This window comes from Leptonotus elevatus, chromosome 7 (assembly GCF_054856555.1).
Source record: "Leptonotus elevatus isolate MCC_2025b chromosome 7, RoL_Lele_1.0, whole genome shotgun sequence".
In the NCBI taxonomy this organism is placed as follows: domain Eukaryota; kingdom Metazoa; phylum Chordata; class Actinopteri; order Syngnathiformes; family Syngnathidae; genus Leptonotus; species Leptonotus elevatus.
This window is the reverse complement of record NC_141245.1, coordinates 7,585,046-7,602,827: the sequence shown is the minus strand read 5'-3', so window position 1 is coordinate 7,602,827 and position 17,782 is coordinate 7,585,046. Positions and strand designations below refer to the sequence as shown.

Sequence of the window (17,782 nt, the reverse complement as noted above, 5' to 3'; positions counted from 1 at the left end):
ATTTATTATTAATAGTTGCACCTATTTTTCAACACCCTTCTCACTCCAACCATCACCAAACTTTTTTTTAAGATAACTATAAAAAAAAAATGAAATGCCATTTTTAGTATAGGAATGGCAGGCCCCGGGCTCTAGTTTGGACACCCCTGTACTAAGTTGTCCATTGAGAGTGTATGAGCTCTGTGATTGACAGGTGATCAGTGTGGTATACACCTTTCACTCTGAAGACAGCTAGTATTGGCTCCAATCTTCCCAATTAAGGCCATCAAATTGAGCCAAGACTTCCACATGCATGAATATTGTGCATGCGACATGTCATTAAGAAAGTTAAATGTTCCATTCTGCCATCATATTGTGGCACAAATGTGGAATCAGTTACGTCCACAATCACGCAGACCATGACTTTTTTTTTTCCCCCATTCAATTATTTTCCTATATTGTTTCTCCCTGGCATGAGTAAGCTGTTGCCATGGTAGTTCAGATGAAGTAGGAATGATAATTATTACCGCATGGCAGTGTTTGAATTATTAAACGCTTGGGGGGGGGGGGGACGAGCTGAATAAGAAAGTGAAAATAAATGAGACAGAATGAGGACTCATTGCTTTTTGCACAAATTTTTTTTCCCCCCCTTGCAGTTTTATTGGGTCTTTTTCATACTCACGTCATACAACTTCAGCCTGTCCTTGAGTTTTTAAAGGAATCCTCACCATGAATATTGAAAGAGTTCCCATTCATGAATACCTCAACAGAACAAACAGAAAGGAGAGGAATCTGCGGCTGCATGCTGTTAGCTTTACCAACAGACTGACGAGGCGTAGATTGTCCTCGTTGTCTATTCTGACAAGGCACCAGGGTTGTTTCTTCATTAAGTGAAAATCATGTGCTCATTAGAAATGTACTGTAGCAAAAGTTTCTAAAATATAAATCTGACCAGGACATCTGCGCCAAAAACAAAAAATCCTAATTCCACAAAATCAAAGTGGCATCCTGTATAAACAAATTATGTACAGTCATAATAATTTTAAGTGACATTCAAAAAAGTGTTTATTTCACTAGCAATGTGATTTGTCACAAAAGTGCAACTATAGTAAATAAGACATCAGCAGCTATGACACAGGCAATAAATTAAGACAAAATACATCTCCTTCACAACATCACATGCACCTCTTTTTACCTAAGTGACCTGCTGAGAGGTTGACACGTACATTAATTCATCATTGATTTTCATTCAGTACAACAAACCCTGTGAAAGGCACCGGCAGGTCTTAACATCTACAAATGAGCAAGCGGGGCGGGGACTCTAGCACTGAGACTCAGCGTAACCTTGAGTATCAGGTGTGTTCTGTTTCACGCGGTATTCGAGCTCACTCTCAGAGTCCTGGAGACACACACACACACACACGCACACACACACACACACAATGAGAAAAAAACAAGACATGAAGATGAGCTAACAGGAAAAAGTTGTCATCCAGCAGAGTATTTAAAATCTAGCCTGTGAAACCGATCTGATATGCATGCTCCCTTGAAGGGGAAGTCAACCCCCCAATTTCTTTTTTGACAATAATATGTTCTATACAGCCCCACTGGTCTAAATACAGTATTTTGGTTAATATTCCGTTAGTGGAATATGAGTTAAGCAGCAAAATCCAGCAATTTTTATCATTATCAGAAGGCGGCCATTTTGCCACTTGCTGTCGAGTGAAAATGACATCACAGTTGCTCAGGTCTCAGGTAAAAACCAATCACAGCTTAGCTTCAGAAAAAAAGTGATCTGTGACCTGTGATGTCATCTTCAGTCGACAGCAAATGGATAACAACGGCTGGATTTTGCTCCATAGCTCATATTCCGCAAATGTAATATTAATCAGAATGTCATGTTTAGACTAGTGAGGTCACATATAACATGTTATCGTCAAGAATTTTTTAAAGTTGACTTCCCCTTTAAGTTATATAGAAGTAAGATTTTTGCACAGTGGTTCTTAACCTTGTTGGAGTTACTCAAACCCAACCGTAATTCCTATGCGCATTCGCCGAACATTTCTTTAATGATTTTTTTTCTTTTTTGTCCAAAATTCACTTTGAATTGAGAGTGTTGAGATCTTGTATTCCCCATCTCCACGCAGCTTAAGGAAGTGTTCCTTTAGTTTTGCTTCAGTTGTGCTAGATTCAAATTGCTCAACTTGGCATTACAAATCATGCAGTTAAGATGCTGACTCCCATCACTCAACTTAACTCAACTATTTTTATAGAGCACTTTAAAACAACCACCGCAGCTGATACAATGAAAACTGCAGAGGCCCCAGAATTGAACCTTGTGGAACACCATACACTCTGTTATACATGTGAATTCATATTGCACATATTTGTCCAACCACTTTCTTTTTTTGCACAACATAGATGGTGTGAAAGGATTAATATAATAAAGAATACACGAAATACTCCGATAGGCCGTTCAAAGTAGCGTGATAACCTGCACCCTGTGATGGCCAAGCAGAACGTGCCTTCATGAATCATATGAGTTGGGTGTGTGTCTTGACCTCCGCTGAACCCTCGAGGTTCGATCGAACCCAGGTTAAGAACCACTGCTTTTGCACAACTGAAAAGTGTGTACTGCACTGTACCATCATCAATAGGTCACAGCATGTGGCCCCCTCCGGCATGCCCCCCTTTCGGTCGTTGTCATACTCCTCTCTGATGAACATAGAAGAGACAACAGTGAGTGAAAATTGCAACAGACTACTGTTGTTTTCTCAAACTAAAACTACTGTAATGTTGCTCATACCTATATGACAGACTAGTTAGGTTCATAAAATAATAACAACATTGGTGTCACTTTTTTCTGTTGTCTTGGCATGTAACAATGAATTCATTATTGTAAAACAACATCTGAAAAGAATACATAGGAAGAGTAATACAAATAAGCAGTTAAATCGATCATTCATTTGCCAGGAAATTTGGCCCAAGTACCATTATTACCTAAAATTAAAATTATTCTTTAACCTTTGTAAAATTAAGCGATTCAGAGGTGAATCTATACCAAGCAGAGGCCGGATAAACCCCAAGGGACTCACTCCAGTGATTGGTTGAACAAATCTACTCACCCATCTGCGACCTCTATGGCTGATCTGTAGCCCTTTGATTGGCTGCGCGCTCTCTTGGGGCAGAGCATCTGACCAATCAGAACGAGGGCGATGAAAGTGGAAGGGATGAGGATGAAAAAGAGGAGGACTGCAACATCCGAGAAGCGAATGCTGGATGCTGAGGAGGAGGAGGAAGAGAATTTGAGGTACTTAGATAAATATCAACAAGCCGTTTAGGAGTAAACACCCTCTTCGCACCTCCTCCACATAGTGATGTGCAACTATGCACAACTTGGGTTCAAATTATTATTCTAAATTATAAACTTTTGTATTCCAAAACACATACGAATATAATAATTGATGAGTCAGCTGCACTAAATACTGTAAATACATGTTGGCAAAGGAATGTTAAATGCCTAAATGTCAATCACGTCTTCTGAAGAAATTATAGGTTGCATTCAGGTACATTTCTACAAATACAGTCACCTTCATGTTCTCGTTAATTAAATGACAATTGACACCTGTAATAGCGTGTGAAAAATAAAATCCCTGCTTGGTTGTCATTTGAAGCCGATACTAGGGCTGTGCAATTAATCGGAATTCAATTACGATTTCGATTATTACCCTCCACGATTACAAGATGGGCATAATCGTACAAAAGCGATTATTAATACTAGGGGTGCAACAAGTTCTCATCCTTTCTGCCTCGGATACCCGTAGTCAAGCTAACGGCAATATTGCATGACAGTAAACGGGGCTAACGCTGAGAAACCCAATTTCAAAATAAACCTTAACTTACAAAGTAATATATGTAGATCAATGCATTGTAGCACTTTTATTTTGAAGTTGTTTCCGGAAGCGTGTCGTCGCGGTATAAGGGCTGACGGCGTGCTCGCCTATTCAGAGTTTGTGAACAACGGCAATAGAAATGCCCTAAACTGTTGCGACAAACGTCAGTAAGACAAAGTCCTGAAGTCACGTTCAAGCTCCAGTTAAGAGCGCTAAGACATAATTATGCCGACATTGTATTGTACTGTGCCTGTTGCCAGCGTTTAGCTGCGAGTGCTAGCTACCAGCGAGCTACCAGCAGCGGTAAAGTGCTCCAGCCGTCTGTTTACTTTTCAAAGGCGTAAATGTAGACAGCTGGGGTAGGCTCCAGCGCCAGCGCGCCCCCGAGCCTCGTGAGGATTAGTGGTTCAAAAAACTGATGATTGATGGACTGTGCACACTTTGATGCTGACAGCCTGACTAATTTGCCGTTCCTACTGATCACTTATTGCCAAACCAGGCTTACTCAAATATATTTATTTAGCCGGCAAAATCACTATTGTGGGTTTGACGTCACTTTAGTTCCATTGATCAAAATCTGTGGGGAGGGATTTCTCTAAAATCTCACTGCTTTAGAGCAAAATAGTTTGCAGAAAAAAGAAAGAAAAAAAGTTGATTATCTAAAAATGAAAACCAGTTGGTTGTTAATTATTACATGCAAATGTCTTTTTTTTTGTCTTCTGTATTTATAATTGTTTTTTTAACCAAGAAAGTATATAGGCCTATAGGTATACTTTTATTTCTATCCAAATACCCGATTATTCGCTAGAAGTTTCAGTAGGATATCCGAATACCAAAATGTTCGACAGCTACAGCCCTAATAATATTAATTTTGAGTTGTTTTGAGGCACGCCCACACGAGTTCTTTCCCCACACACCCCTGTCAAAACTAGCTTACTGCACACGCTGCGCCCCAACTTCAAATTTTTGCTAACATAAATAATATATATTCGTTTTGAATAATCGTGATTTCAATTATCACCAAACTAATCGTGATTTATTATTTTTTCCATAATCGAGCAGCCCTAGCCGATACTGAACTGTATGTGAAGCAGCTTACCCTTTGGCGTGACAGTGAGTACTGTCTGTGAGTTTGGGTTGCCGTGGACATCTGGGGGATTTCTGACTGAGCATGTGTACGTGCCATTATCCTTCAGTGTTGAATTAATCAGAGCGATGGAGGCGTACCCCTTTGCCGGGCTTCCTCCCCACTGAATACGCCCGCTGAATTGGCCCTCCAGTGGAGGGAAGGCACGAGAGGAGAAGTGGAAGAACTGAGGAAAGCAGAAAAGGAGGGGGAAATTATTTTACAGGAGGGGTGTAAATACAATTTATTCAGGGCATTTTCTTTGACACGCCCCCGCCGCACCTGACACTTTAGTGGCGGAAGTAGACTAAACTTTAGACCAGATGAAAGCAGGTCTAAGTTGTGGCACAAGTGGTTTTCGATTTTGGCACATTTGATCAAGGTGCAGGCAGACAGGGTTCAGATTTAAAGGCAATGAGAGGATTCACTTCATTTGTATTCACGCTGTTTGAAGTGTTTTTCATACAAATATCTACAGTCATCATGATCATACGATTGTGTTATTGCTCGACCGATGTACAAAATTGTCTTAGGTCAGTTTACAGTAAGTTCACGATACCACATCTGCTTGCGAACAAAAACACGTTTGTGCTATTGATTTGTATTCACCACAGTGTATTATTTTTCGACAAGAGCACTCAGAACCCCACCAAGATAGATAAACACATGTCACCTAGGAAATCAATGGACAAATGGCGAAGACTGAATATATAAACGGAGATAAAGTTTCACGTGGATCCAGAATTTCTTTGGTAGGATTTCCTGTCTGAAAATGTTAAATGGGAAGTTGCTACCAAATGGTCACTCTGACTCTGATCTGTCAGAAACTTGGTTTGGCACAACAGCATACACACTTTATTATTTATAAAGCTTTAAAGCAAAACTCAAATTGCAGTTAAAAAAGATTAAAAGGAAGCTTGCAGCATACCATTTATTGTAAGCTTACTTGTAGTAATAGCTAAATCAATGCTGACCTTTCACAAACTGAAGATGAGACGTCACACAAACCAACCAGCGACTTCATGTGACTGACAACTTTGCTTCAGTGATAATCAGAAAGAAAGATTTGACCATGACTCGAAATGAATGTTATCATTTTAATCTAAAGAAAAGTGTCTGGCAGCGGGTGGTGAGACAGATGGTGCTGGGACAAGCTGAGCGAAACGACCAGCATTCAGAAACATGGACACAAATCTGATCGCCTAAAAAAGTCAAATGTGTACAGGGACGTAATCAACAGAATAGAACAAACAAGTACAAATCACATGTTCTCACAAGAAATGGGAAGAAGATGGGGAAATGTCTTCATATTGTACCTGTGTCTGGGTTTACTTTCAGTAGGTCGAACTGATTGTCTGTCCCTGGCTATGATTGCACTACAATGGCTGATGTAATATTAATATTTCATAACATTTAGTTAAGTCTCACATTAAAAGGTGAGAACATTGTCATAAATGCCAGCCTCCCAGAAAAACGATTGACCTCTAAAATATTGTCTTTTCATATTTTTTCTCTACAAGTACAATTTCCTTTTAGAGTGGAACCTCGGAGTTTGAACGTCTCGGAACTCATACAAATTGAACTTCAACCAAAAAAATCGGAGTCAAAAATGCCTCGGAGTTTGACCTCGGTCTCGGAGTTTGATCTCCCAAACAAAGCAAGCAAAGCCGAACGTACCTTGAACGGGTAGCCGAGTGAAGCCGAGCAATGCTGAATGCTCACGTTGCGGTCATTGAGACGAAGCGCTCCTCATTTCCAGTCAGAGCGTGAACACTCGCGGAGGTGCTGCGTACATTTGCGAGTGCATTTGGATTTTTCCACGCCAATTTTCTTTGACATGGGCCCAAAGAAAGACAGCCGTGCCAGTGGCAGCAAACAAAAACGTACAGTGCTACGAAACCATCATGGATTTAGGAAGGAGATTATCGCACCGTTGTAACTACCGTGACTGACTACTTCCGTAAATACCGGCATGAGGAACCCCCTCCCCTACCCCCCAACCCCTTAGCTGTTCGACAACACGTCTGACATTAAGACGGCACGCAAGGACCCCATAGTAGTCTAACAATGTGGCCAATGTCAAATACACCATTAACGTAGCATTTTTTTATCCACTGATGCCATTACACCACAACAAAAAAGGTGAGGTATTTTTTATTGTGTAAATACTGTGACGGGTGTACATGTAAAAAAAAAAAAAACACACACAAAAATAGAAATTAAAATAGGAATTTTCTGTTTTTGGAGCTTGCGAACGAATCAATTGCATTTACATTATTTCCTATGAAAAAAAAGGTTTTATAGGTTCAACAATTCAGAATTTGAACACTTTACAGGAACGAATTATGTTCAAACTCTGAGGTACCACTGTATATTATTTGTCCTATTATGCAACAATTTAAATGTCAGGAAAATCTGCTGAATATTTGAATGTGATTATGAATGGACTCTTTCAGTTGACTTTTACAATAGCAAAACATGTTACACCGTTCTGTAAAGAGTCATTCGTTTAAAAACATAATATACCAAATGATTGAGCTGGCATCTATGGTAAAAGCATTTATGGTAGTGATGCACTGAATATTCAAGCACCGAAAATGGCTACTTTTGCCATTTTCGGCCGAAATAAAATTAAAGCCGAAAGAATATGGCCGAAATGGGATGTTGTGGTGGCACAAGCAAAAAACCGCTGCAAGCAAGCGTCTGTTTGTATTAAACAGCGAACGCGGGGGTGAGTGTTCACCTCTCTTCTCGCTGGCTTTTTTTTGTGTGAGTTTGCACCGGTCGGTCGCAGCAGCTCCCAGAGTCATTGCGCACACCGGAGGAGAGGCGTCACTTGGTGTACAATATTTAAACGGGTCGAAAAAAGACAGAATTGCAGAGTACTGCAGTTCAGGTGAGCCACTCTTTCTCCTGCAGCACCTCCCATTTTTTTAATAAGAGCCCCACAAATGATTCCACTTTTTCCCTGGCATGGTGCGAACAACTGTATTTAATTTATTTTCAAACATTGAAGGATATGTGAATGTGCGGATTTTACTTATTCTTATTTTTGTTTTATCTAAAGCCAATAGATTCACACTTTGGCTTTAAATTTGGCAGTGATTTTAAATTGGTGCCGTTATTAGAGCCAGCTTTTTTTCTTTCTTTTTTTTATTTATCCTGGGCTCCTAGCTAAAATAAAGCCTTTTCATAAAACATTATGGCATAAATGTGATTGGCAGGATGTACAGATTGAGTTCTTCCCAATTTCCGATCCAACCAATTCAAATAGTTGCCATACATTTCAGTAAAAGAATGCTGGAAACAAAAGGCTTAAAATGTCAGGAGGACATCTTGCTTTATGCAGCAGTGCATCATGGATATTAGCTACTGGAAGCTAATGACAGAATAGGCAACATCATCAGCTGCCAGGATGCCACACAAGTACTCATTCCATCAACAACTTGCAAATGCAATGTTCAAGAAATTACATATGTTACACGACATATGTTAAACAGATCACATTAGCTGACAAAGTAGATGCAATGTATCTGAAGGACTAATTTCATAAAGACTGATGTAATAAAGGAGAGCAGAGAAAGCTTTGAGTTATCACTCTAATTTACAAGATGACTTTACCGACACTGCACTCAGAAACATCTTCATGATGAGCATGCTGCATTCCGAGCTACACAAGTCGCCCCTAATTGCATGTTGTTGTCATTGGTGTAGTCACACAGATACAGTTCAGTCTGTAAATCGGATGCCCAATTCTAAATTCAACATTTTGACTTTAATTCAACATTTTCTAGTAAAATTGTATCTGAAGGAGCAAAACATATATATATATTTAAAAAAAAAAAAGTCAAACTGTCGTAAATGACAAAGTGCGAGACCTCACACCTCACCATTAGTGATGCACCGAATATTACGCCAACAAAGTTTTTCGGTTAACATTAAAATTAAAGCCGAAAGAATATGGCCGAAATAGGATGTTGTGGCGACGCAAGCACACACAAAAAACGCTGCAAGCAAACGTCTGTTTGAATTAAACAGCGAACGCGGGGGTGATTGTCCGCCTCGCATCTCGCTGGCTTTTCACCGTGTGAGTTTACACCGATTGGTCGCAGCAGCTCCCGGGGTCATTTCGCACACCGGAGGAGAGGGGCGTCGCTTGGTGTACAACATTTAAGAGGGTCGAAAAAACAGAACTGCCGTGTACTGCAGTACAGGTGAGCCACTCTTTCTCCTACAGCGCCTTCCCTTTTTTATTTTTTTTATTTTATAAGAGCCACTCGAACGTTTCCACTTTTTCACCGGCATCCCAGTGGCCATGCTAAACACTTTAGCTAATGCTAGCACTATTGCTGTCAACAGTTTTAAACACGTAAACACTTACCGCTATCTCCGGGTAGCGACAGACCTGTACATGACGCTGTGTGTGACTTTGCAGTCCGTTCCCGAAGCCGATTAGCTGGTGCGAATAAATGTATGTATTTATTTTTAAACAATGGTGTATATGTGAATGTGCGGCTTTTAAGTGCACCGCACCTTGTCCCGCCGCACGCATCCGTGCTCGCCTGTGCGAACTACATTGACTGTAAAGTGCAATCGCACCGCCAGAAAATGCTCAACCCACGTTTGGTGTTTAATGTACCATTAGCCAACATGTCTGCCGTGTGGGCACATTTCAATTTATATTGTGCTTTGTTAAAATGCCAGTGCTAAATAAATATTGTATAATAATATAATTTTAGTTGATTATAATGAATGCAATGATAGTAAAAAATTGGCATAATTTTCGACCTTTCGGTTTCGTGTCACGGAGCGATTTATTTGAACTCCCCCCTCTTCTAAACAATCTTAAACCCTCGTTGCATTAAAAAAACAAAAACAAAAAAAACGTTTCTCTAATTTCTGGACTATAAGGAACATCTGACTATAAGCCGCGCTAGCTAAATTTGGTGAATACTCAAGTTTGTTACACATAAGTCGCAGGTGTTTTGCCGCACCGGGTTCCCACTTTCTTTTCCATAATGAGGGTGAAAATGGTCTCGCTCACGTTCTGTCTCTCCTACTGTATTTGGGCACACTTGGTTTGTTTTGCTCTGCCTGACCCACTTGCGCTTCCTTTATTGTGATCTGATGGATAAGCCGCACCTTTGTATTAGCCGCAGGGTCGAATGCACGTGAAAAAAATAGTGGTTTATAGTCCAGAAATTACTGTCCTTGGGAACTTGTGTTTGCGTTTGTACAAACAAACAGAATCTGTGACTTAACAAGCAATGTTTTTTAATTGGCACCCTGACGAGGAGGACAGATTGCTGTCATAAACGGTAGTTTCCAGCACCTACCTGGGATGAGGATCACAGAGGGATTATTTTAAGAATCTTCATTCAAAAAGCCCACATAAACCACCTATGCTCGAGTCATTCCATTTTGTGGACAAGGATATTGAACCTGCCTGCTTTGCGACAATTACCACGGGAGAAGATTCGCTGGATGCCAACATCAACAGCAGGTATGACACGACACTTTAGTTTTAACCCTCTGAAATTATTAGAATTATTATTATAAGGTCACAGCAATATTTTGTTTGGATTGTGGACAGGAAGCATTTTTTGGAGAAGTTTGTAGTAGTTGAAGTTGAAGATACACGCATACATTTTAGTGAAGCTTAATTACAGTTTATGACATCAAGTGTTGTGAAGCTTGTTTACATCAAGCGTTAGACTGCCCCAGCCAGTAATGTAGTTAACATGCAGTGGGAAGTAGTGGCTTTGACTGGCTCCTACATCTGCTTTCACCTTAAAAAAAAAAAAAAAAAAACATGACCTACTTTATTATTGTATAGGTACTGACACGCCTCAGAGCTTTTACGATCATGCTCATTGTTTCACGTTTGAAGCGTTCATAAAGTAAACATGTGACTGAACGTTGTCTGTGGCCTTTTTATGTCATCCTACTACAGCTGCATCAACGGCCATTCCCCCCATTGATAAAGTCTGCCACTGCCATAGAAAGTGGACTCACACAAACAGTTCCCATGCAAACAAAACACCAGTTTTGATTCGTTCCAGAAGACGGGCGCATCCACGCAAAGGCTCAAGGGCATATTGGAATAAGGTGGATAGGTATTACTGGTGAACAAAATGAACAAGGAGAGTAGCCTTTTCATCGAATCTGGCTCTCTTCACCTTGTATTCAGAAAATGTTGTGTACTTGTATTCCCCATCTCCATGCATCTTAAAGAAGTGCTCCTTTAGTTTAGATAGCCAGTTGTGCTGGACTACAATTGCTCAACTTAGCATAGCAAATTATGCAGTTAGGACGCTGACTCAGTGAAGACTATGTTTAGATCAATAAAAAAATAATTTAAAAAAAGTTTTTTTTTTTATTTTTTTTTTATGAAACTCCATGGCAGCAGACGCAATGTAAACAGAAGCCAATAATATTGTAAAACACTCGTATGTAGTTAGACAATGACAACACAATGGCTGATGCTCTTCAGTCACTTTATTCCCACGAGCAAGAACAGGTTGCTCACTCATTCAAGCTATAGAACACAAGTCAAGTCTAGTCACGCCACGCACATAAAGCGACAGAAACAAATGCAAACAAAGAGCAATGTCTACTTTGGTTCACTACAGCTATTTACAAAGAGAGTTGCAAAGAACTTTGTGCTGATAACAATCCAGATGCCTTCACCACCATTAAATGTTGGTCAATAATAAAATAAGCAAAATGGAAATAACCACAGAAAAGAATAGTAGTTAGTAGGCTACACGTTTTATGGCACTCACCATTTAAGTTAAGGGTGTGTACACAAATAATTAACCGTTTTAGGTTTGTTCACAGCGATAACATTTAAAATTTGTGAGCACAAGCAAATCTACCACCAAAGCAGATTTTTAACATTAAAAATTCAGTGTTCAGTGCATTACTATACATATAAAAATAGTCATTACGGTGTTAATATTCTACAGTACGGAGTACACAACTTGCATCCTATTCCCTAACCCTATTCCCAAACTACTAAATATGCAAACACCATTAAATGTGCTACACTACTTCATAAGATTACATAAAAACATGGTTTCTTTTACCACAGATTATTTTATACTTGCAGCATGAATCCAAGTGCACAAACACTTGCCCTGACTTTATTTTTTTTGCTTCTTTTTAACAAACCAATTTGGACTGGGTCAGCAAAGTCAACAGTTTATATGACACTTGTAAAAGTTCAGAGAAAGAAATCAAATGCAAACATTGGTCTGAACAAGTAATGACACTGATAAAGCCTTATCCTTTTACAACCGTGTTATAGATTGCTTCATGGTGCCACTCTGGTCTGTTTATTTATCTTTTTTGTAGCTGATCATTGAACACACGAGGCTCTTTATTTGTGGCGCAAACTATCCAACTCTGCGCAGGGGTATGTTAAACCAAGTGTTGATATTTTCGCAGACGCATGCAACTTGGCCCAGTTAGAAACTAACTATTTGTGGCATGGTGGGAGTGAACACTACCAACTACAGTTGCACCTAATCAAAGTAGCGCCTCTCATTCCCTTTAAAATTGGTATGCGAGAGGCACTAAAATACTTAAAGTAAGTTTATAAGGAACTGCAAGCAGACCTCCATGGACAGATGATGTAAAGCTGGCCAGGGCAATCACAGATCCCTACTGTAAAGTGAGCACTTGGAGACAACCTTCGACCTCGATAATGTGTGTCCGTGTATGAATCCCCTTCCCAGGGTGACATCCACAGCACAAAATCTGTCTGCCTTCAACTCGATCAAATTCACCAAAATGGCATTACACTACCTGCGCCAATAATTAGACATGGTTCCAGCAGACGTAAAGCTTATTCTACTTTCAGCCACCAAATTGTCAGTTGCCCTGGGGCTTGTCGAAGGACATGCTCTCGGTACGTCGGAAAAGCCCAGCATGGCGCACAGCTGTCTGCAAACTAGCATTAAAAATTAACATGCAGCAGTTTTTACAATGTCAATTTAGAATCCATCGCATGTTAAGAACATAAAATACATTTTACTGTGTATTTAAATACAAAGTATAGAAGGAAAACTGTGCCAAAAGGCTGAAGATGACTAATGTATGACAATGATCAATTTAAAATAATTCCCAATTGTAAACAGTTACTTTAAAGTAGAAATCAGAAGGTTACTGCTCGATTTCACGGTTTTGTAATTGAACAACATCTCGTCTTGTGCCATCTATTACATTAATTCTCATTGGGATCACGTTAACTATGCAGGCCACTGAAGCAGTGTGGCAATTGTGATTGCTTTGGCTGAATATTTGTATTTATGATGGAGCTTTTCACATGCCTATACATAGTCAGGCCCACTGTGATATACGACCAGCGACACTCGGACATATAAACCTGCCAAAACAGCTAATGAAATTGGGTGGAGAGTAAATACTGGCTGGAAAATAGAAATTGGAGACATTCAGACCTGGTTCTATCCATGGGCAATATCAGACTGCTACTAATTATGTATCTGTAATAAATTGTAATAAAATAGTTGGATTGGGTGTAGCACCTTTTTGTAATCGCTTTAGAGCTTTCCGTAGTCATGACATGTTGAGACACACATGCATGCGAATGCTAACATATCAATACCGAGTCTGTTTCTTCTCGTCTTCCTGCGCACTTTGAGACCAGACAACTTTCTCTCTTAATGACTAAACCAACAGTACTCCACTTTAGAAGGAGCCACAAAACATTAGCCTTCACTTCACTCTGAGTGCTCCTATAGGAAATGATGGCATATAGGGTTGCAACTACCACAGTATGTATTCTAGTGGTCCAAATGCAATTATACAGAACCACATTTGATGGCTCTCTTCAAGCCCAAATGCAACTCCTTAAATTATGTGGTGGTTTCTAGTGGACTGGTCAATGAGGCTCAACCCTGATTGAGCACGGTTAGAGGATTGAGTGCTGTTATGGCTTGGAATGGAAACATGGATGGCAATTTGGAAGACCACAATACCACCATAGGGGAACGGAAGCTAGGTAGCTGTTCACATAAGATTGCCAGGGAAGCCTCTGAAATACACAGATCGAGTATAAGACTGATACAGGTGATGCGCAATGGACTGATCGAAATTGATGATAGTTAAAAATTGGGAAGGAGTGTAACTACAAATGAAAATCAAATAAAAAATAACACATTGGCTTTTGCCTTGCTGTCGGCTTTTGTTGAAGGAGAAACTTGTTTGGGAGCTAACATGTTTACTTTAAGTCATGTGTCAATCTTAGCACAGCCAAATACACACACAGGAGTCATTGTTTGGCTTCACTTTATCACCAAGTGGCACCAGTTTCAGAGTGACTGCCTTGTGGCTAAAAGTAAAAACAATCAGAGACAAAATAGTGAACAGCACTACGAATAGAACGCATAAAACACATGACTGGAAACAGAATGAGGATATAGATGTACTGTAAAGCAGAATGCTGACAACTCAGAAAGCTAAAATCCTGTGTGTCAAGTTTCAGTAAGCTGTGACCTTCCGTCTGGAAACACATAATTCAAAATAATTATTTTTGAGGTGAGAGGTGCTCTAGAACTGTCAGATACGCTGAGGTAGAGTTGGAATAAATAACACTGTATGCTTTACGTGTTCAGCAAGATCATTCAAGTCTTTCAATATTATTTTGTATTTATGTTGTTGTATTTAATTCAGGGCTGGGCACTTATACGTTAATCGTCAATTCTCATCTTTGACGAAGCCCACCTTGCGGCAAATGCACAATGACACAAAGCCTCGGGTAAATACATGGACTGAGGACCGACTGAGCACGTTTACGTCCGTCGATTGAGGAGAGTACATACGGTCCCCGACTCCCTCTCATTCCGTGTATTTTTGCGAGCCTTCGCATCACAAAGCATTTGCCGAATATGCGGAAGAGCAAGCCGAAAGGTGGGCATCGTCATCGACGGGAATTGACGATTAACGGAAGTGCCCTGCGCTGATTTTATTTCTTTCAATTCATTCAATACATTGTCCGTTATTTCAAGAAAGAAGAAGTTCTCTGAATTTGCTTCTATAAAAAACAATGTAGTTGCCCATGTGTTGCCATACTCCGCTTCAGATTGGGTTTCAGGAGCAATGATTAACATGACATAATTACACAAATTAGAGCTAAACACAAACCATGCAGCGCTTTGGAATCGGATTTTCTTCCGCATTTCAAAACCGCAATTGTGTGAATAGTAAGATGAGATTCAGATAACCTGTTCTCTTGAGCAGGACAAGTGGTAGAGATGGATGGATGGATGGATGGATGGATGGATGACCATCCATTCATCCGGCCAGCCATCCATTTTCTATTCCGTTTAAACTCATTAGGGTCACAACCAATCACAGCTCAGCTTCAGAAAACAGGTGAGCTGTGTTTGGTCGTTGCCTGAGCCCTGAACAACATTGATGTCATCTTCGGTCGACAGCAAAATGGCCGCCCCTCAGATGAATAAAAACTGGATTTTGCTTCATAACTTTAATATTCCACAAACGTAATATTAATCAGAATGTCATGTTTAGACTAGTGAGGTCACACATAACATATTATTGTCGAGAAATGTTTAAGGTTGACTTTCCCTTTAAGTCCACAAAATGTAATTCAATTTTTTAAATTAAACATACAGTAATTATTTGTTTAAATGTGATTCATAGTGATGTATTACTTGCACGGCCTCTCTTTTAATTAGATGATTTAATCAAGTCCCACCCACCACACTTTAAATATATATTCTTGTATGATTTTAGTATGGTCCAGCAGAATTTAGTGTGGCACACAAGATGTTCACTCACTGTCTGTGGTGGCCCCCCAGTCTGGGGTCTATAGGACCAATCGATGGTCATCTTGCTAGTGGGTCGACTGGTGGAAGTGAAAGTGCAAGACAGTGTGACGGTGTCTCCTCTGGATGCATGGATCTCTGCCGGAGAACTCACGATGATGGAGGAGACTAGTGAAGGAGCTGCAAAGAAGAGAACACAAGTGACAAGAAAGAACATGTAGGGTGGGGGTTAAAACAAAAGGGAGTTTGTGCACGTGTGTTTGGCTGTTTTAGCACGTGAGATGATTACAAATGGTTTAGTGTAAATCAGGTGATACATTTATTGTATTACTTACTTAACTTACTTAAAATGATAGAATTAGAACAGATCAGTGTCAACACGGTAATCACTTTTTTTTTTTAGCAGTGAGGGTACAAAACAATATCAAGCCATGAAGAGTTTATAAGCGACATGTGCTAATCTGACTTTGACTACAGCTATCTTGTGTTGTCTAGCAAAAAATAAGTGATTGATACTTATCATAGCAACACCAAGATAATATGTAACCGTTTATTAGAGTCTGATGCTCTCATTAGATGCTGAGTTAGTAAAAAAAGTGAGATCAAAATGGTGTGAAATATTCCATAACTATATCAGGAAATGATTCGTGAAAATTGGTAAATAGACCCCTGAATGATCTCGCAATTGTGACGAGACTAAATGTACGTGAGGCAGTGGTACATTTAGGGTCACGTATCGTATTCACATCCACCTGATGTGCCTTAAAATACAAGCAATAACAAGTTTTATGGGAAAATAGAGATCGATCGATCTATACAGCGCAAACAAACAACACCTCTTTTATTAAGTGACAAACGCGGGGATATAGCATTAGAAATAGTTTCGTGTATTATAAAACTACAAACTACACTCGTGACATGGTTCGGAAAACTATCATGACGTTTTAAGATTAACCACCGTTGTTAAATCAACAAATAAATTCGACACTCGTCGATGAAACGCATGTGAATGAACAACATAAAAACTGAACTATGGCTTGTTTGCTCACCGAGAAAAAACAGCAAACGGAACAGCAGCAAGCTAGTCCCATAGCACTGTCGATGCATTTTAGGAAGAAACATCCACTTGTAGGGGGACACAAAATTTACGTTACCAAAAAAAAAAGAAAGAAAAAGAACTGCGTCAAAGCTTTTGAAAAAGTTCCATTGTCTCTCGTTCGGAGTGACTCAAGCATCCGTTGCGCAGCGAAATAAACTACCTGACAAACAGGTGGATCAGGAAGTGCAGCTTGATAGATCATCTTGGCGTGTTAAATAGTTGCATGACATGGCGGTTAGCTAGTAGTAGTAGATATTAATCTTTACATGTGTGTGTAATAGTTACTGTGATCCTTTTTGGGGATTGGGGGACCTGAATTTTCAACATTCATTAATTATGTAACATAAGTAATTAATTGCTGCTGATATGTCAATCAAGAGACGGGGGGAGGTAATATGCATTATTAAAATAATTTTGCTTAAAAAAGAGGAAAAAGTGGCATTATTCTTTGGCTTTAAATTTGTCTTAAGATTTTTGTTTGTTCAACTGCAAACATCCATTTTACAAATTGCTACACTAGAGGCCACTGTTGCAAAAGTCCTGCTGGGATTGTATGGACAGCAGCACAAGCGTTGGCCAGCTCGTCAAATAATTCAATGACACTGACAGTCACTCTTCTCATTCACATTAAAAAATAAAATACAAATAAAAATACAGTAACAATTATCAAATCCACCTGAGTTTTTAATCCGGGCTGTCGCTTTACTTTGTTCCCTTGTACACTGAAAAACAGTCATTCATATCTAAGGACAATATAAAGTCTTCAATGAACTGAACATCCACGTTTTTAGAATGTGTGAGGAAGCCGATGTAGCCTGACAAAACCCAGGAAAGTAAGCTCCATACATACCTGAGCTGGAACCTCAAATTCCTC

The 17,782-nt window shown here is 39.7% G+C and overlaps 1 protein-coding gene across 1 annotated transcript; it reads right to left on the bottom strand.

The window, feature by feature from the left end:
• Positions 1-595: 595 nt before the first annotated feature.
• mpzl3 (myelin protein zero-like 3) lies at positions 596-17,123 on the bottom strand. Its single transcript, XM_086081609.1, has 6 exons — positions 16,859-17,123; positions 15,823-15,989; positions 4,972-5,185; positions 3,105-3,261; positions 2,625-2,694; positions 596-1,378 (listed from the first exon to the last, which is right to left on the bottom strand). The coding sequence occupies exons 1-6, from the start codon at positions 16,929-16,931 to the stop codon at positions 1,301-1,303; spliced, it is 759 nt and encodes a 252-aa protein (XP_085937735.1). The 5' UTR covers positions 16,932-17,123; the 3' UTR covers positions 596-1,300.
• Between the last annotated feature and the right edge of the window lie 659 nt (positions 17,124-17,782).

What these genes read in the sequence shown, in the direction of transcription:
- mpzl3 (XM_086081609.1), bottom strand. Translation starts at nt 16,931, where the DNA reads ATGTTTCTTCCTAAAATGCATCGACAGTGCTATGGGACTAGCTTGCTG. An exon ending in GCCATAGAGGTCGCAGATGG is followed by an intron (nt 2,695 to 3,104) that starts GTGAGTAGATTT and finishes TATGTTCATCAG; the next exon opens with AGAGGAGTATGACAACGACC. An exon ending in GCTGTGACCTATTGATGATG is followed by an intron (nt 1,379 to 2,624) that starts GTACAGTGCAGT and finishes GTGTGTCTCCAG; the next exon opens with GACTCTGAGAGTGAGCTCGA.